The 20358-nt window shown below is 43.9% G+C and overlaps 1 protein-coding gene across 1 annotated transcript; it reads right to left on the minus strand.

Moving 5' to 3' along the window:
- Positions 1 to 1186: 1186 nt before the first annotated feature.
- SNTN (sentan, cilia apical structure protein) lies at positions 1187 to 18381 on the minus strand (the record flags this gene model as incomplete). Its single annotated transcript, XM_082847416.1, has 4 exons — positions 1187 to 1345; positions 7312 to 7451; positions 15802 to 15836; positions 18272 to 18381. The coding sequence occupies 4 exons, from the start codon at positions 18379 to 18381 to the stop codon at positions 1187 to 1189; spliced, it is 444 nt and encodes a 147-aa protein (XP_082703542.1).
- Between the last annotated feature and the right edge of the window lie 1977 nt (positions 18382 to 20358).

The raw sequence follows: 20358 nt of genomic DNA on the forward strand, positions 1-20358 counted from the left end.
CTATCTCAAAGATTCAGGCATTGATGGGTGTGTGTGTATAATTTAAACTCAGGAACATAGGTATAGCCATAGGGGCTGTGTGTCTTTAAGACATGCCCACCTTTAGATCATATTCTCAAGGAGTCGTTGGTTAAATCATGGCCAGAAATTACAAAAATATTGGGATTTGGGGGATTTAAGTCATATTTATACTTAGGTAGAATTCACATACAGTAAAATTCACCCTTTTTAGTGTGCAGTTCTAAGAGTTTGACAAACGTGTGCAGTCATGTAACCATCACCGCAGTCAAGCTATAGAACATTCCCATCCCCCCTAAAAGTTCCTTTGTGCCTATTTGTGGACAACTCCGTTTCCCAACTGCAGCCGTGGCAAGCACCGCTCTACCCCGCCCCCCATAGTTTTGCCTTTTGCAGAATGTCAGTAGAGCTCATCTGACTTTGATCCCAGGTCTGGTGATAACAGCTCTTTTAGCATCCTGTAGCCCTTATCACAATTATAATTATACTGCATATGCAATTGATTGATGAATTGTTCATAGCCTATCTCTACTGCTGGACTTCTGCAGGCATGTCTGAAGGCAGAGACTGGCTGGTTAATTACTGTATCCTCAGCAATACCATCAAGTAGAGGTTCAACACACATTGTTTAATGAGTGAATGAATGAGGGACTCAATGATTATAAGGAAAGTGCTCTAAGACACTACTGATACAGCAAAAGCAATGCAATATTCAGTGGTATCAAATCTATCATATTGTAAAGCACCAGAGACTATATTATTTAAACATTTTTGAAGAGTAGGCATAGACTTTTTAGTTACACTGGGTCTGAACATTAGCAATCAGAACCATCCTAGGCTACCCCAGGTGCATGATCAGTACCTTCAATTAATTAAAAATAAAATGAAAAAAATTTCAATAATTTAATACTGTCTTTTGCCATTAATTTGTCTAACTATATATTTAAAGCTGTTTGTTGCATAATTTTTTTTTTTTTTTTTTGCGGTATGCGGGCCTCTCACTGTTGTGGCCTCTCCCGTTGCAGAGCACAGGCTCTGCGCAGGCCCAGCGGCCATGGCTCATGGGCCCAGCCCCTCCGCGGCATGCGGGATCCTCCCAGACCGGGGCACGAACCCATGTCCCCTGCATGGCAGGCGGACTCCCAATCACTGCGCCACCAGGGAAGCCCTATTGCATAATTTTTACACTCCATATATTTTGTAGCAAATCTGACATTACCGTGATGCTTAACAGTAAGATCATGAAATCCTCAAAATCCAGCTTATTTTCTGTATGTTCGTCGAGTTCAGAAAGGAGGTCTCTGCATCTTGGTTTGGTTTCTTGTCCCGTAAGAATAAAGAAGAAAAAGCAAAAAAACCGAATTCATCATGCCACCTCGGTTTTACAGATAATATGCAATAGTAAACATGTTATTAACAACAGGTCAAGTTGCTACCAGTGCTACTAGTTGAGCACTGTATTAAATCTTTTCATGGGTTATCTCACTAAGTGCTCACAGTGACCTTATTGAATATGAACTATTATTTTCCCACCCTACAGAGGCAATGCCAGAGACTCAGTGAGAATGAAGTGATTTGCCCCAAGCTAGGCAGCTGTGAGTGCGGAACCAGGATTCAGCTCATTGGCTACCCGATTCCAGAACCCACACTCAACTGCTACCCTATTTCTCTACAGGTACAGATACTGTTATGGTTTCAGAGTACAATCCCTTTGTTATTGGAGGTATCCACTATGTGCTGCACTGAGCATAAGATTATCCAGAAATATGGAATAAAATATGCTAAAAGAAAATATGTGCTTTGGAAGATTGTTCAGCCCTAAGTTTGATCATGAAACAAACCCAAGTTCATAGTCATCAGCAACAGAGTGAGGGAAAACATGTGAAAACACCTAAATGGAGGGGATTTTCAGTTCCAGCCACAGCTCATGAAATATCTTCCCAAGTGCATCAGAAACGTTAAGGTCATTTGATTCACTGCATTTAGTTTAACCCCAAACACTCATCCATGTGCTGGCTGCAAAAAAAACCATCACAGCAATGACTAAGGCCCTTTAGGAGTGATGATACATTCCTCTTACAGGCTTAGACCTTTCATGTTTCTCTAGGCTGTTCCTCAAGAGGTCACACCTATCAGTGAGGGTGAAAGGACCTGTGTCTGTCTCCCTCCAGGAAGAGCTGGAGATAAGACAGAGAGAGAAGCCCTTTACTAGAGTAAAGCACTCTGTTTGCTCAAAGGTCAGAGATGGCTGGAGGTCTTCCTCCTCTTTTTGCTGCATATTTTAAGACCACGGAGCTGGAGGAGGTCCAGACTTCTTGGGGCCTGACCCACCATCTTGCTTTTTATCTTCTTAGCAGTGCTTTTAGGTGCTCAGTTTTACTATCTCTGACTGGCTATAGAGGGCTAAGTCAGATACCCCAAATTATGTTTAGGTTTATGAGAAAGGTCATATTCCTTTCAGACCCAGGCCTCAGCCAAAAGGTCTGGCTCAGTTTACCAGAGAACCCTGTGTGAGGATTTAGGAGAAAGCCCAGTTAGCGATGGAGACTCTTATGCTGTACCTGCCTGAGGGACTCTCACGGGGCGGAGCTGGGTGGTTGGTCCAAGACAGCATTCTTTTTTAACTAACTAATTAATTAAATTTATTTTTGTTGCACCGGCTCTTAGTTGTGGCAGGAGGGCTTGTTAGTTGTGGCATGCAGACTTAGTTGTAGCACGCATGCGGGATCTAGTTCCCCGATCAGGGATGGAACCCGGGCCCCCTGCATTGGGATCATGGAGTCTTACCCACTGGACCACCAGGGAAGTCCCCCAAGACAGCATTCTGACATGACGCTACATGTCTGCTCAGCGGAGGGAAGTTATCACCACTGAGACTGAGGATGCCAGGGATGAGCAGTCCCCTCAAGTCCCCTGAAATCAGTCTCTGCTCTCATCTGGAGGAGAGGGCGGGATTGCACCGTGGTCTGGCTGAGTCGGCTGCTAGAGATCCCAGAACGGCTGCCTTTCCCGGTTTAGCCTACACTGAGGGACACGAGGCTGAAGGTGTCTTTTCTGGTGACTTCGGTTTTAATTCTTTTCCTCTGACGTTCTCAGAGGGATGGCGAATCACATCAGGATGATCCGTCTACTAGGTCCTCATTTTCATACTTGTTAAAAGCTCACTGAGGTTTTGCCAGCTACACGCAGCATTCTTTTTCTCTCTAGTATCTGTCATTTCTTTCGGCCTCTGATGTAAGCCGGTAATATAGGATTTGTTCTCCCACCCTCTCTGTAAAGACTCCCCAGAACTTTGGATCTCTTGTCTAATTCTGCCTGATGTTTCTGGCTGAAAAAATAGCTTTTCTTAAAAAAATTATTTCAAAAATGATATGTGTTTAATATTGGACATTTAGAAAAAACAGGAGCATGTAAAAATAACCCTTTACCCCATTACCCAAAGATAGCTTACTATTATTAACATTTCTTTCCAGTTATTTTTCTGTGTCTCACACTGTAATACTCTGTCTCTTTCTCTCTCTCTCTCTTTCACACTCACAGACACACACACCCAGGCACACACTCCTTTTTAAAAAAAAATATTTTAATTAATTAATTTTTAAACATCTTTATTGGAGTATAATTGCTTTAAAATGGTGTGTTAGTTTCTGTTGTATAACAAAGTGAATCAGCTATACATATACATATATCCCCATATCTCCTCCCTCTTGCGTCTCCCTCCACCCTCCCTATCTCACCCCTCTAGGTGGTCACAAAGCACCGAGCTGATCTCCCTGTGCTATGTGACTGCTTCCCACTAGCTATTTTACATTTGGTAGTGTATATAAGTCCATGCCACTCTCTCACTTCGTTGCAGCTTACCCTTCCCCCACCCATGTCCTCAAGCCCATTCTCTATGTCTATGTCTTTATTCCTCTCCTGCCCCTATGTTCTTCAGAACCTTTTTTTTTTAAGATTCCATATATATGTGTTAGCATACGGTATTTATTTTTCTCCTTCTGACTTACTTCACTCTGTATGACAGTCTCTAGGTCCATCCACCTCACTACAAATAACTTAATTTCATTTCTTTTTATGGCTGAGTAATATTCCATTGTATATATGTACCACATCTTCTTTATCCATTCATCTGTCGATGGACACTTACGTTGCTTCCATGTCCTGGCTATTGTAAATAGTGCTGCAATGAACATTGTGGTACATGACTCTTTTTGAATTATGGTTTTCTCAGGGTATACGCCCAGTAGAGGGATTGCTGGGTCATATGGTAGTTCTATTTTTAGTTTTTTAAGGAACCACCATACTGTTCTCCATAGTGGCTGCATCAATTTACATTCCCACCAACAGTGCAAGAGGGTTCCCTTTCTCCACACCCTCTCCAGCATTTATTGTTTGTAGATTTTCTTTTTTCTTTTTTTTTTTTTGCGGTACGCGGGCCTCTCACTGTTGTGGCCTCTCCTGTTGCAGAGCTCCTGATGCGCAGGCTCAGCGGTCATGGCTCACAGGCCCAGCGGCTCCGCGGCATGTGGGATCTTCCCGGACCAGGGCACGAACCGCATCGGCAGGCGGACTCTCAACCACTGCGCCACCAGGGAAGCCCTGTTTGTAGATTTTTTGATGATGGCCATTCTGACTGGTGTGAGGTGATACCTCATTGTAGTTTTTTGTTTTTGTTTTTGGGTTTTTTTTCAGTACGCGGGCCTCTCACTGTCGTGGCCTCTCCCATTGCGGAGCACAGGCTCCGGATGCGCAGGCTCACGGGCCCAGCCACTCCGCAGCATGTGGGATCCTCCCGGACTGGGGCATGAACCTGCGTCCCCTACATCAGCAGGCAGACTCTCAACAACTGCGCCACCAGGGAAGCCCCCTCACTGTAGTTTTGATTTGCATTTCTCTGATGATTAGTGATGTTGAGCATCCTTTCATGTGTTTGTTGGCCATCTGTATATCTTCTTTGGAGAAATGTCTATTTAGGTCTTCTGCCCACTTTTGGATTGGGTTGTTTGTTTTTTTGATATTGAGCTGCATGAGCTGCTTATCAATTTTGGAGATTAATCCTTTGTCAGTTGCTACATTTGCAAATATTTTCTCCCATTCTGAGGGTTGTTTTTTGTCTTGTTTATAGTTTCCTTTGCTGTGCAAAAGCTTTTAAGTTTCATTAGGTCCCATTTGTTTATTTTTGTTTTTATTTCCATTTCTCTAGGAGGTGAGTCAAAAAAGATCTTGCTGCACACACTCCTTTTTAACTTTATTACGGAATAATTGACAAATATAATTGTATATATTTAAAGTGTACAGTGTGATGGTTTAATACACATGCGTTGTGGAGTGATTACCAAGATCAAGATAATTAACACATCCATCACCTCACAGAGTTAACTTGTGTGCGTGTGTGCGTGTGTGTGGGGAGAATGCTCAAGATCTACCTCAGTGACCTTCAAGCATGCAGTACCGTATTACTAACTATAGTCACTATGCTGTGCATTAGAGCCTCAGAACTTATTCTTCTTAAAATTGGAAATTTGTACCCTCTGACCTATACCACGCCACTTTCCCCTTCCCCTAGCTCCTGGCAACCACCAATCTATTCACTGTTTCTATGAAACAGGCTATAAAAAAAATCACTTGTGGAATTAAAAAAAAAAAGCCGATTTCACACACACTCTTTTAAAACAATCATAGATTCATGGGAAGTTGTACCCTTGACCCAGCTTCCCCCAGTGGGTGGCACCTTATTTCACTGTGGTATGCTAAAACCATATATATTTATATCTTAAAGGAACTATAATACTTCTCTTTTAAACGTCTCAGAATACACATAGAACCTGAGAGACTGTTTACTTTTAAGTTTTTTCTTGCTCAATCTATCATTAAATGTTGGTGGTTTAGGTTCTGTGTGAGGTCCTCCTTTTTTCTTATGCATTTTCCCTAGGCTACTATTTTCCAAAGTTTGAACATGTACTGCTGGTAGAATGTAACACAGCTTTAGGTGATGCAAGAATAAATATTAAATAAGAATGAACAGTCATCTATATTTTTTTACTACCTTCCACTTTTACCCACTGAATTTACATTTAAAATGGTGATCAAGGCTCCTTATAAAATAATTTCCTTTAAGTAGAGTGTTCTCTTAACAAGTTCTAGGTACATTATAATACAGGCTATAGGCAGATATGGGAAAAATATTGAAGATGGTATTCAGGTGGCTGAGGTTTGAGAAAGATGCCTCTAGATGATTTAGGTCACTTCCTTCTGTTCAGTAACCATTTTCACATTGCCCACTCTCACTGTTATAGATCTCTATTCTGACCTTCCCGCCCACATATCCTGTTGCTGTCCGAGTTTCTCCACTTGACAGTTTCAAGGACATCTTAAACTTGACACGTGCTAACAGATCTCATCACCTGCCCCCACCTCCCTCCCTACCTCAAATCTGCTTATTCTCCAGCCTTCCTCTTCTCTGGAAACGGGACCACCACCCACTTCCTCCCACGGTCAGAACTGAGGTATCATTATTTGTCCCCCTTGCTCTTCAGCCCTCATGGTTATCAGATCCCGCTCATTCCACCTTCCAGATGCCTCCCATATTTGGTGCCTTCGTCCAAACCAACATCTTCTGTTTGGATTCCTTCCCCACGGTTCCTCTTTTCTTCGTTTCACTCCCCATCCCAACCACAGTCTCATCTCCTACTGCAGCTGGTGTAATTTCTTCGACCCGGATTTAGAAACTTCCCTGGCTTCCTCCTGCCCTCACGCTATGCCTCTGTAAGAAGTGGCTTCTCTTCACCCCCCCGGCCTCCTCTTCCACTGCTTCCTACCCCTTCCTCTTCTCACCAATACTTGCCCTCATAGGTCTTTGACATGCTTTATGCCAAATCCTCTGCCGGGCATGCCATCATTCTCATCCTGCATGCACCCCGCCCCCGGTCCCTGCTCAATCTTGATCTCCTTCTTCAGATCTTAGCTATACCTTAATTTCCCAGGAGCTCTTTTTTGACCACCAAGCCCAAGATGATCCCTCTGTTTTATTCTGTCACTGCACGTTCTACTCTTTCACGGTCCTCTGACTATTTCTAATTACTTTTTCAGCACATCTCTCTACTCTGCTGGATTGTTAGCTTGTTCACTGCATTAACCCCAGGGCACAGCTCATTTCCTGGTGTAGGGTAGGTGTCCAATAAACATTTGTGGAATGAAGCAACATAATGGTACCTTCGAGCTGGAGTTGTTGACTCTTTGGGCCAGCCATTATGGCGTGGCCCCCTGTTTCTTGGTACCTATTAGTTCTCTTACCTCTGTGAAATTCCTATATTGGGTTTGCAGTAGATTTTTGGCAGTAGCTTTCCCAAGTTTGCCATCAGGGTCAGAAAAGTTTCTGAAAATCATAGTGGCAGTGGCGATGGCTTTTTCCAGATCTGAACCATTGCGTAGAGCTGTGAAAGAAGAAATGTACAACTGTGTAGCCTAGGTTAGAAATGACCCTTCCCCAGACATGAGGCTCTACCTTCCAGGGGAACTTAGGGAACAGGGATGAAAGGTTTGTGTCAATGTGATCCTGGCCTTGGGCTCTTTGCCACCTATCTGGGAGTGGGACATGGGGGAGTCTGATCCTTGACCTTTAAACCATGGAGAACAAAAGTCCCTCAGTAGCAATTAGAATTAGTAGAATTAGGATGAGATTTATCACCCTCTTCCCCTGTGACCTTGGGAAAACACCTGACCTCTCTAAGCCTTGGTCTTCCGACGTGTAATTTCATTCAGTTATTCAACAAATCTTTATAGAGCATCTACTGTGTGCTTGGCTCAGTCTCTGGCATTAAGGATACCTCATTGAATAAGACAAAGTCCTGCTCTTGTGGAGTTTATATTCTGTGTCAGATAGAGCATCACCACATGCCAGTGTGATAAAGGAGAATGATATCCAGGACAAGTCCTTTGATATCATGATAGACAAGGGATCTCTTTGAATCATGGCCTCAATCACAGTGATCTAGCTGGTTTCTCTGATTTAAATTCCTTGAAAGGATGGTACTAGCTCAGTCCCTTCCAGTGGGTAGCACATAGTGAACTCTGAGAAGTGCACGAAGGACAATGAAGAAAAATCTTATCCTCTCTGTTCTCTCAGTCCCCAATACATCCCCTATTATAGAACTTTTCCTGCTTTACACTTATTGCATGTTTAATCATCTTCCTCTCTAACTAGAATACAAGCTCCATGAGGCCAGAGATCATAGCTTTTTTTATCACTATATTCCCAGTGACCAGCACAAATGCCTGCTATGTAGTAGGCGCCAGTAAATGCTGTTGAATGAATGAATAGGAAGAAGAGAAAACAAAATCCAACAGCTTTCTGCCCAGGTAAAGTGCAACAATCATGGATTCAAAGAAAGATGATCAGTCAGATATTTGTGACTTTTGTATTGAGCACTTACTCTGTTTCTGGTACTTTCTGAGCTGTTCAGCACATAGAAGTGACAGAACCAGATGTGGCCTCTGCCCTCATCTATATTACAATCTAGTGGGGTAATAAATAATAATCAAGAGGATATGTGTGTATACATATATTTGTTTTATACATATTTCACAATTATTTATTTATCCATATACACATATATTATGCATATTTGCAACTTGTATGAGGCAAAGAAGGTAAAGAAACAGAAGAAATAGAAAATTACACAGTAGGTCTCAGAGGAAAAGTACTGAGATAGGTTGTCTTGGAGGCATCTACTGTATAAGTAGATTAATATTTAAGCTAAGACCAATACGGTGGGAAGGACCTGCCATCTAAAGGGTGGGGTGGGTCAGCCTGGGATTAGGGTTGTTTTGAGTGTTCCAGGCTCAAGTAACAGCATATGTGAAGGCTCAGATCAGGAGTCTGGCACATTGGAGGAGCTGAAAGGAGACAGTTGTGGCTGGAGTCTAGAGGCTGAAAGTGTGTTTCATTAGAAAGGTTGGCAGGGGCTAGACCATCCAGGGCTCCTAGGTTCTGGAAAGGAATCAGGATTTTCCATCAGATGTACAGAGAGGGCATTAAAAGATTTTAAGCATTTAGTTTTTTTTTTTTTTTAAATTAAAGTTCAATACACAACATGGTTAATCAACTATACCCCAATATAAAATAAAAATTTTAAAAAAAGTTAGATGGAATGACAAGAGTTAAGAGGAATGGATGAAGGGAAAACAACTGTGGACCTTCTCAGTTTTTACTGTATCTCTGAACAGGACTCCGACTAAACGGTAAAGGGTGTATATAAACATCTGCCAAAGCATTCTAATCAATGTGTTGGCCTCTCTCTCTCTTGCATGAGGAAATGTGTGTCCTCTCCATCCCCCCGTGTCATTTCACCCACAATTAGGCCGAAGCTTGAGGCATTCGGACTTCCTGGTCCCGCAAATGGATAACTCTTTTTTGCCCCCCACTCAAGAGTACCCACTTATTTGCTCCAAGCTAGAGCAAGTCAAGGACATGTGTATAAGCAGCAATCTGGTTGGGATAGGAAGTTGGAGCTGCCATTTATTGTGCATCTATTGTGTGCCAGATACTTTAATGAATTGTATATTTACTTCTCATAACCACCATAGGGATTATTATACCATTTAAATTTTTATGGCATTTTTAACCTTTTTATTTTGATATGATTATAAATTTACAGGAAATTGCCAATGAATATGCAAAAACAATCTCCCGCACCTGTTCCCCCAAGAAACATCTTGCATAATTACAACATCCAAAGCAAGAAACTGACATTGATACAATGCACAGTTTGTTCAGATTTTACCAGTTACATATGCCCTCATCCTGTGTGTGTGTGTGTGTGTGTGTAGTTCTAGGCAATATTACCAAATGTGTACCTTTGTGTAACTATCACCACAATCAATATACAGAACTGTACCACCAACATAAGATTCTCTCATAGTAACCCTTTATAGTAACAGCCAATCTTTCTACCTGCCCCCTCCCCCATCCCTAACCCCTGGCAATCACTAATCTGTTCTCCATCTTCATGTTATGAAACAACACATGTTCTGTGAATGGAATCATACAGAAGTTCTCTGAGAATGGCTTTTTAAACTCAGCATCATTCCTTTGAGGTTTTTTTTTCTGTTTTTATTTTTTTATTGGGGTATAGTTGCTTTACAATGTTGTGATTCCCTTGCGTTTTTTTAAAAAATAAATTTATTTACTTGATTTTTGACTGCGTTGGGTCTCCGTTGCTGCGAGCAGGTTTTCTCTAGTTGCAGCGAGCAGAGCTACCCTTTGTTGCAGTGGGCAGGCTTCTCATTGTTGTGGCTTCTCTTGCTGTGGAACATGGGCTCTAGGCGCACGGGCTTCAGTAGTTCGGCCACACAGGCTCAGTAGTTGGGGCACACAGGCTTTGTTGCTCCACGGCACGTGGGATCTTCCTGGACCAGGGCTCGAACCCATGTCCCCTGCACTGGCAGGCGGATTCTTAACTATTTCGCCACCAGGGAAGCCCCTCCCTTGCATTTTACCCAAGTTGTTGCATGTAGTGATGGTATTTTCCTTTTCATTGAGTAGTATTCCATGATATGTATGTACCACATTCACCACCAAAGGACATTTGAGATGTTTACAGTTTTGACTATTTTAGTCCCCTTCCCACATAAAGTTTAGAATAAGTTTGTCTGTTTTTTTTTTAAAACAACTTGAATGTTGTTATATTTCATTAAACTTAGAGAGCAACTTGGGGAGAACTGATATCTACTATGTTGACTCTTCCAACCCATGAACACTGTATGTCTCTCCATGATTATACCATTGTATAGATGAAGAAAGGACAGGATCTTGCTGAGGACACATTAATACGTGGCAGAGCTTGAATATGAATCCATGTTGAAAACGTAAGCCTTAAGAAGATAGGAATGTTTTGCCTGTCTTCTCTTCTGTGGAAACTTCAGCACTTAGAACAGTGCCTAGGATCTAGGAGGTGCTTCACAAATCTGTTGAATCAATGTCTGCAGAATCTGTGCCCTTAGCTTCTTACTCCTTGATTTCCTCTTTGGTTTCTGATCCTCAGTCCCATCCTGACCTGTGGCTTCTGTCTGCTAGTCCAGTGGCTGGCTCTCCATCTAGACTACTATCCCAGACTCAGAAAGTTCCCTGCTTCTTTGTATTCAATTTTTAGCTCTTTTCTCTATCCTTATCCACCTCTTCCCTTCACTTCTGCCACATCCTGAAACCCACATTTAAAATTGGGATTTTTTGGCTTCCCTGGTGGCACAGTGGTTGGAAGTCCGCCTGCCAGTGCAGGGGACATGAGTTCGAGCCCTGGTCCAGGAAGATCCCACATGCTGTGGAGCAACTGAGCCCATGCACCACAACTACTGAGCCTGCAAGCCACAACTACTGAAGCCCGCACGCCTAGAGTCCATGCTCCGCAACAGGAGAGGCCACTGCAGTGAGAAGCCCGTACACCGCAACGAAGAGTAGCCCCCGCTCACCACAACTAGAGAAAGCCTGCGCGCAGCAACGAAGACCCAACGCAGCCAAAAATAAATAAATTAAATAAATAAATTAAAAAAGTAAAATTGGGATTTTTTTCCTCAATTACCCAAGATTTTCCTGCTCATCAAAAACAAGGAGATGGCATATTTCTTTTAGCTCATGTCTCCCTTCCCTGGAAGGTGGGGTTGAGGTGGTGAGGAGCTGTATGGCGGTAACTTGGCATTTAAGCGGCTAAAGAATAAACTCTGTTTATAAATAGTCTTGCTTTTAAGAAGCAAAGTGCTTAGAAGAAACACCTTAATTCCTTCGGAGGTAAATATCCGTTCTGTAACTTTTACCAGTTGATTTATTTATTCATAACCCAGAATAACTAGACAGGGCTTTAGTATGGGTTGTTTTGCTGGGTCTGAGACTTCTCATGGGGAACAGTAACCTCTTCCTCTCCTGGCTGTGCCCTTCTGGAAAGGAACGGGTGAGCTTCCAAGCTGTGAGTGAGCTTTCAAGTAATGATGGACACCTTTCTTTTTTTTTTTTTTTTTTTTGCGGTACGCGGGCCTCTCACTGTTGTGACCTCTCCCGTTGCGGAGCACAGGCTCTGGATGCGCAGGCTCAGCGGCCATGGCTCACGGGCTCAGCTGCTCCGCGGCACGTGGGATCTTCCCGGACTGGGGCACGAACCCGTGTCCCCTCCATCGGCAGGCGGACTCTCAACCACTGCGCCACCAGGGAAGCCCTAGACACCTTTCTTCCTTACTATGTGCCAGATGCCTTTCAAACATAAGCTTATTTAATGCTTCATAAACCCAGAAGGGTAGGTACTATTTGTGTCTCTATTTTACGTCTTGGAAACTGACACATGGAGAGATTAAGAATCTTAAGGTCACATTGCTCCCGGGTGGCAGAGGAAAGATTCGAAAGTCAGTCTGCCTTCAAAGGCCACGGAAAGATCTGCCACTTTGGAATAACTCCTTCTAAGGGCATCTCCATGGAGGCTGCGGAACCAGACGTTCCCCAGTCCTCTGATGAAGTTCAGGTCTGACGGCTCTCTAAATGGGGACTCCATCTGGACTAGCCCACTTCTCTTCCTTCTCCTCCATTCATTTTAACACAGCATGCATTTTCCCTGACTGTAAAATAACATATGCTCGTGGTAAAAACCGAACTAGAAAAAAATTGAAAATAAAAGATAAAAACGAACTCCGCTTATCCTACCGATACTGATGAGACTCTGTGAGGCGTTGTTTGGTTTCCTCTTTTTATGGTTGGGTTCTTCCCTTAATAAACTCAGTGTGCTGCCTCCTAATTCCTGCCCTGCCTGCCTCAAGGAGCTGTGGGCGAATATGTGAAAGCATATTGTAAAGAGCGAAGCGCCATTAAAAATGCAAAGGATTGATGTTTCTTCTTGGGTCTTTTATTGCCTCTCTTGCCTTTGGAAGGCGGGTGGGGGGTGTGAATCCAGGCACATCACGTCTACATTTCCTGCTAGCTCCTACCTCGCTTTTTATGCTTTAATAATACTAAACTGTCTGCAGCTCCTTACACACTCTGTCCTCCCAGCAAGTACTTATTGCTGGGCCTTGTCCTAGTTCTGGGGACAGAGCAATATTAAAAGAGAGCAACTCCTTGGTTCCTGGAGCTTGCATTGTGATGGACGATTATGGAGCCCACGCTCTGTATGCCAGCCACTTCTTTATGGGGTGTATATGATTCGACTCATTTAATTCTTACATCAGTCCTCCGAGGTGGGTTCAGTATCATCTCCACTTTATAGATGAGGAAACTGAAGCACAGAGAGGTTAAGTAGCTTGCTTAAGGTCACACAGTCTGTTTCCTCACCGTGATGCATGATACCTCTAGATCTCGTTTTGCAGGCAGTGTATCCTGCAGGATTCTTTCCCAAACCCTGGGATAGGGCTACCTGCCCCTCCTTTGTGCTTTTCTACTTCCCTAAACATAAGCTTGTCATAACCTTCAGACTGAAACACTCTTTATCTGTCTCAATTACCTTCTAGATCAGTGCTGTCCAAAAGAAATGTAATACGAGCCCGAATTATAATGAATTTTTTTCTAAGTAGCCACATTAAAAAAGTAAAATGATGCAGATAAAATTATTTTAGAAATATATTATTTAACCCAATTTATCAAAATATCATTTCAGCATGTCATCAACATGAACAAATTACTCAGATATGTTACACTTTTTTCCACTAAGTCTCTTAAATCTGTCATATATTTTAAACTTGCAGCACAATTGGATTCAAACTAGCCACATTTTAAGTGTTCCATATCCACAGGTGGCTAGTGGCTACCATATTGGACAGTGCAGCTCTAGACTGTATGTTCCCTGAGGGCAGTCACTGCATCTTATTTATCATTGCCTTCATTCCCAGGCCCTGGCGTGTTGTAGGCCTTAGCATAGACACGTGCTGAACTGAGCTGACTTGAACTTGAGAACAATCCCTGCCTCTTTCTCCTCACTTGCCCTGGAAAGTGGAACCTAAAATGTGAAACATTTCATCTAGTGAGTTCCTAACACTTTAGTGTAGTAGAAACACAAACCTCAGTACAGCAAAGTGTCAGAATCACCTCATTTTAGAACTTTTCTTAATATTAGTTATTTTTTCAAACAAAGAAATGAAGACCTACAGGAGAAACGTGGTTTTTCCCAGTATGCATCAGTCGTACATGGCAGAACTAAAAATTAGATCTCTTCTGTTTTCTTGCTAGATCGATAGTTTCCCCAATACTCTAGCACTTTTCAAACTTTTCCACGATAAAACTACTTTGGATGCTACAGGCAAATATGTACTCAACACCCATTTCTATCCACCTCCCCCAAGAGATCAAGGGCATAAGCCCAAACAGCCAGAAGTGAAAATGTGGGTTGGTACTGACTTCTATCCCATGATCTAGCCCTGCTTGATTTCAGTGAATAACACTTAAAATTACCATTGAATAAAATACATTCTGGCAAGATGAGCCATATTTATCCTGTGTTTTCTTAAGGCATGGGAATAAATGTGGCCCAGTTGTCTACTGTACGGAGTCTGGTGCCAGGAATGATATGTGTGTGTGTGTGTGTGTGTGTGTGTGTGTGTGTCTGTGTATTGGTGGGCAGTGTGGATGATAGAGAGTTACACTCCCCCCTCAGCCTCTCAGAGGAGGCTGTTATATGAGAAATGTCATGGATATTTATCATGTCATGTACATGATATTTTGTCATTGACATTATCAAAAGTGCCTGAAATTGTGAAACAGAAATCATAGGTCTCTTGTGTTGTGATAGTGTAACAATAATATTCTCACCAAGATGAAGATTTATTTCAATAGAAATATAAAGCATCTCCTCTGGAGACATAGACCAGCCATCTAGGAGGAAAAATAACTGCAATATAATAGAATCCAGCTGTGCTTGTTACTCTATAAAGAAGCCACATGTTTTGGAATAAGATAATGATCCCAGTATATGAGTATATTTTTTCTTATACTGTTATTTCCATGACAGCATTGTTGGCTCTAAAAATATTTTACCTATAAAATGGAATGCTGACGGCAAATGTTTACACCTTGGGAGTTTGCCACACTATGTCTTGATCAATCAACAGAGGCAGTTGGGGACTGATTGCATCCTGAATACCACTGAAGGTTTATGAGTCAGATGCTGACTTGGACACACTGAGGATACTGCCCATGGAGGGCCAACTGGCCATGGTGGGATGAACACTGAATTAGGAGTCAGGGATCCATGCTCCTATTATAGCTGGGCCTTTAAATTTGGGTGAGCTAATTCCTATCACTGGACCTCAATTCCCAAATGTTTAAAAAAGAACATCAGGGACTTCCCTGATGGCGCAGTGGTTAAGAATCCGCCTGCCAATGCAAGGGACATGGGTTCGAGCCCTGGTCTGGGAAGATCCCACATGCCGTGGAGCAACAAAGCCTGTGTGCCACAAGTAGTGAGCCTGCTCTCTACAGCTCGCAAGCCACAACTATTGAAGCCTGCATGCCTAGAGCCCATGCTCCACAACAAAGAGAAGCCACCGCAATGAGAAGCCTGCACACCACAAGGAAGAGTAGCCCCCGCTCGCCACAACTAGAGAAAGCCCGCGCGCAGCAACAAAGACCCAATGCAGCCCAAAATAAATTTATAAAAAAATAAAAACAAGAATAAAAAGAACATCATAAATGCTTGATGATTTATCTACAAGTTCTCTTACATCGTTGGCATTCTTTGGTGTCCTATTATTTTTAACTCTTGGCATGTTCTCATGGTAGAGAAGAAACACATACATCTCTGTCACACCAGGCGTTACCTTTTATTAAAGCCAGTTGTTTGGATATTGAAATGCTGCCAACAAAATGATAGAAACATCATGATTCTGGGAGTTTGGGTATTGATATCAGCATCTAAAGTAGAGCAATATAATGATTTAAAAATTAATTTATTTTCAGTAAATCTGCCCTGAGCATTCTGGTGGAGCTGCCATCTGTCTTTCAAAATCCTTTCTCCCCTTGTCACATGGTAAAGAAGTACAATACTCGGCAATGGCTGGCCCACATATCCTAGCCTTTTGTGCAGCCTTTTGTGACCGTATGACCAAATGCCCTCCAATGGAAAAGGAGCAGAAGAGAAGTGGTTGCCTTCTATGCAGCCTCTTCCCGTGCCCTTTCCTGTTTCCAGCCAATTAACACAGAAATTATCAGGAGTACTTTGCAAGCCACAAGCCCCATCAGCCTGTGTCCCTACATGGTGGCATGGAGTAGGACTGCCACCCACCTGGAACCCTGACTCTGAACTGTCACATGAAAAAGAAAAAAATAACTTCTTGTTCTGTAAAAGACTGAGGATTTGAAGTGTTATTTGTTCCAGCAGCTTAGCCTACCTAAGAATCTACATACTGTGCTAGGGCGTGGGGACGCATCAGTGAATGACTGAGATGTTCCCACACTCTTGGGGCTTAGAGTCTAGCGCAGAAGGCAGATGTTCAACCCGTGATTCAATACAGAGCAATGGCAGAGCGCATGCAGAGGGCCGGGAAGGACTAACCCAGTCTACAGGTCAGGGTAATGGTATTTTATCTCAACCAAATGAATCATTAGGTGAAGAAAGAGGAAGAGTGTTCCAAGCAGAGGGAACAGTGCGTGCTGAGCCCCGGAAGCGGGAGAAAGCATGGCAAGATTGAAGAACCAGAGGAAGAACAGCATGGCTGGAACATGGAGAGGGAAGGAGAGAGTGGTGGAAGAGGAGGCTGCAGTCACGGGTCAGGACCAGAGCACTTGGAGTGAGCCTTAGGATGGACCCAGGTTGTTAGCCTAAGGGTAGTGGGAAGGAAAGGGGTGGCATGATCAGATTTGCATTTGGGGAAGTTATTCCACCTGATATATGGGAAGGAGAGTGGAAAGGGACCAGATGGGAGGCAGGGAGATGGACCTTGCTGCTCCCTTATAAAAAGCAGACAAGGGCTTCCCTGGTGGTGCAGTGGTTGAGAGTCCGCCTGCCGATGCAGGGGACGCGGGTTCGTGTCCCAGTCCGGGAAGATCCCACATGCCGCGGAGCAACTAAGCCTGTGCGCCATGGCCGCTGAGCCTGCGCATCCGGAGCCTGTGCTCCGCAACGGGAGAGGCCACAGCAGTGAGAGGCCGGTGTACAGAAAAAAAAAAAAAAAAAGCAAACAACATTTGCTTGATACTTCAACCCCCAGTGGCTGGAGTGGCTTGGAGAAAGCCAGTAAGAACAGTAGAACTTGGTCATATCTTTGACAGCTCTTTAAAGGGAACTTTTGGATTTGAGATCTGCTTTGGCACTAACTAGTTAAGAGATCGTGACCTTTGGGGACCTCGTTTTTCTTACTTGTAAAGTTAGGAAGCTGGACTCTATGATATCTTGGACTTTTTACGGCCTTCTCCATGAGCTACTCCTAATTTTCAAAAAACTCTGCACCCAGGCTTCCCTGGTGGCGCAGTGGTCGAGAGTCCGCCTGCCGATGAAGGGGACGCGGGTTCGTGCCCCGGTCCGGGAGGGTCCCGCATGCCGCAGAGCGGCTGGGCCCGTGGGCCGTGGCCGCTGGGCCTGCATGTCCGGAGCCTGTGCTCCGCGGCGGGAGGGGCCACAGCGGTGAGAGGCCCTCGTACCGCAAAAAAACAAAACAAACAAACAAAAACACTCTGCACCCTTATCTCTTCATAGGACAATGGATGTGCACTTTATCCTACGTACACTTTACACGACGTACACTTGCAACATGGCTCATGTTATTTTCTTTTGCCACGATCTCCTCCATCAGAGCGTGAGGCCCTTGACAGCAAGAGTTCTGCAGATTCTCCGTAACTCCTACCCCTGGCCCAGCAGAATACCTGGCACCTGTCAAGTGTTCAAAAACTTTTTTGAACTAAAGCAGGTCCCCTAAAGGGAATTACGTAAGGAAGAATATTTTTCATTTATTAGGCATAAATTCACACATTTGCATGATCCGAAACAATTTCCGTCTCATGGATAATTTGAAAGAATATGTCATACCCTTAAAAGCATTACCAATTTTGATTTACAAATGTTTTTCAAGAGGCAATCAAAGACATTTGTGTTAATTGTATCACTTTTTCAGTTTGCAATCAAAGCTGCAAATTTGTTCTCTTTAATTTTCCAACTCAGTTGAAAGCGGGATTGAGGTGGGTAACAGGCACCAAACTGGCACCATTTTGGCTACCAAGTTGTAGCCATGAGCTCTGGAAATAGACCGGCAAGCTTAAATGAAACTCGATAAAGGACAGCCAAGCGCCACTGACCTTCTGGGCACTGTCCTAGGTGCTAAAGTAGATGTTGCGGCTGCAGAAGGGTTGGGCTCCCCTTCCAAGTGGAGTGCTTGGTCCTGGGTACTGTGCATACAGCCACACATACTCTGCTCTCCTGTTGTGTGTTGGCCCTTCCTAAGCGACAGTTACTTGCCCACTGTTACTATTGTCATTCGTTCCATGGCAACTATACAGTGGCCCTTGTAGAAGAGCCTTTCCCTAGTGTTATCTGCAGGCAGACATTAAACTAGTCATGCCATAGTCAACAAATATTTGAGTGTCTGCTGTGGGCCAGACACCGTACAAGGTACTGGGGACGCAACAGTGAGAAAACTCAGCCATGGACTTTGATCCCAGAGAGCTTAGTGGTCAAGACTGATATTAATCACGTAATCACAAAAGAAGTCACCCCTGTGACAATACCGTGCAAGGGGGATGCTATGAGGTTGGTGTCAGTCAGGGAGGTGAGGGAGACATCCCTGGGGAAGTGATGTTTGATGCCGAGTAGGATGGAATGAAGTAGGTGAAAGGGCAAGGGATCCACAGTGTAGGCAGATGGAACAGCCTGTGGTAAACCCAGTGGCAGGAGGGAGTGTGGTGATTGGGAGGGACTGAAAGAAGGCCAGGGTAGCTGGACCAGAGAGGCTGAGGGGGAGGGAGGCTCCAGGTGAGGATGAAGAGGAGGCACGGAGACTAGACGACGCAGGACCTGGGAGGCCACGGTAGGGAATTTTCACTTTATGTCAAGAGAATAGGAAACCATTTGTGAGTTTTAGGCAAGGAGGCTGATAAACTTAGATTTACAGTCTGGAGACGTCACTCAGTCTTCAGTGTGAATAATGGTTTAGAGAAACGAACAGAGTAAATTCAGCAAGACCAGTAGGAAGGCTATTTCTCTTGTGTTTGCTTAGAGCTTGCTCTGTAAAAGCTGGGGGATGTCAGCTCAGTCAAATGAGTCTGGGTCAGGGAAGACATGACCAGCGATTACTTAGATCGCTGGTGAGTTGATGGGTGAGAGGAGATAGATCTCAAGAGAAGCCAGGAATAGTCATTGTTCCGGCTTCCGCTTGGCTCCAGGGACACTGCTGTCATTACTGCATCACTGGTCACTGCTCCAGCATATGGCCACTCCACTTGCTCATTAATGGCCTGCTTCTCTTTATGGTTTTCTTTTCTGTCCTCCCTCTACCTCCCGACTAATTTCCTTAGCATTTTTCATTTAAATACGGGAGGGAGAGAGAGTTTGATTGATCTCACTAATTACTGTTGCCCGTACCGGTCAGAGTTTTAATGCCAGCCCGCCCCATCGGTTGTCAGTTAACCTATGCAATTAGCTCCCTCGGAGCAGGTGATGACACTAAGCCAGCTTCACTGCCCACGTTAAAACCAACAGCTGGTTTCCTCAGCGGAGAGCTCTGAGTAGGTTTCTGAGAATCTGGATTTGTAAGAAACACGCCAGATGATTCTGACATGGACTGTATTGCAGAACTGTTGGCAGTGGTTAAAAAGAGGCTCTGGAGTAGTTTGAATTCTGACTCTGCCATTTACTATCTGTGTTACCTGGGATAAAATCTTTAAAATGGCTAAGTCTACTTTCTCATTTATAAAATAATACTTTCCTCATGGAAATACGTTTCTCATGGAAAGCACAGTGTCTGATACACAGGGAGCAATCAATAATAGACACAGAGAAGATGACAGTAGAGATGACGTGTCATCAGGATCCTGGCAGGACACAGACTCTAACTCGGATGGCATCAGAGACACCCACGAAGGGATCACTCAGCGGTCACGGTTAGGAAAATAAACATGGATGTCGAGGCACCCAGAGACTAGAAGCGATGGAAGACTTATCACTCATGTCCTGAAGGAGCAAGGAGAGGAAATCAGATGATGGAGCCCAGAGAGGGCAGGATTCTTGGAGCAGGGCCACTTGACAGAAGTCGTGGATGAAGGGAGACAGCCACGGCTACAAATGAGGCAAATCAGGGAGGGAGTGGGGAAGAGATACCCCAGGCTCTGATCTCCAGCCTGTGCCTCCCGTTGACCAAACCAATCAGGGAACCAGCAGGAAGGAGGCC

This window comes from Leucopleurus acutus, assembly GCF_964270905.1.
Source record: "Leucopleurus acutus genome assembly, chromosome: 10".
Lineage (NCBI taxonomy): Eukaryota > Metazoa > Chordata > Mammalia > Artiodactyla > Delphinidae > Leucopleurus > Leucopleurus acutus.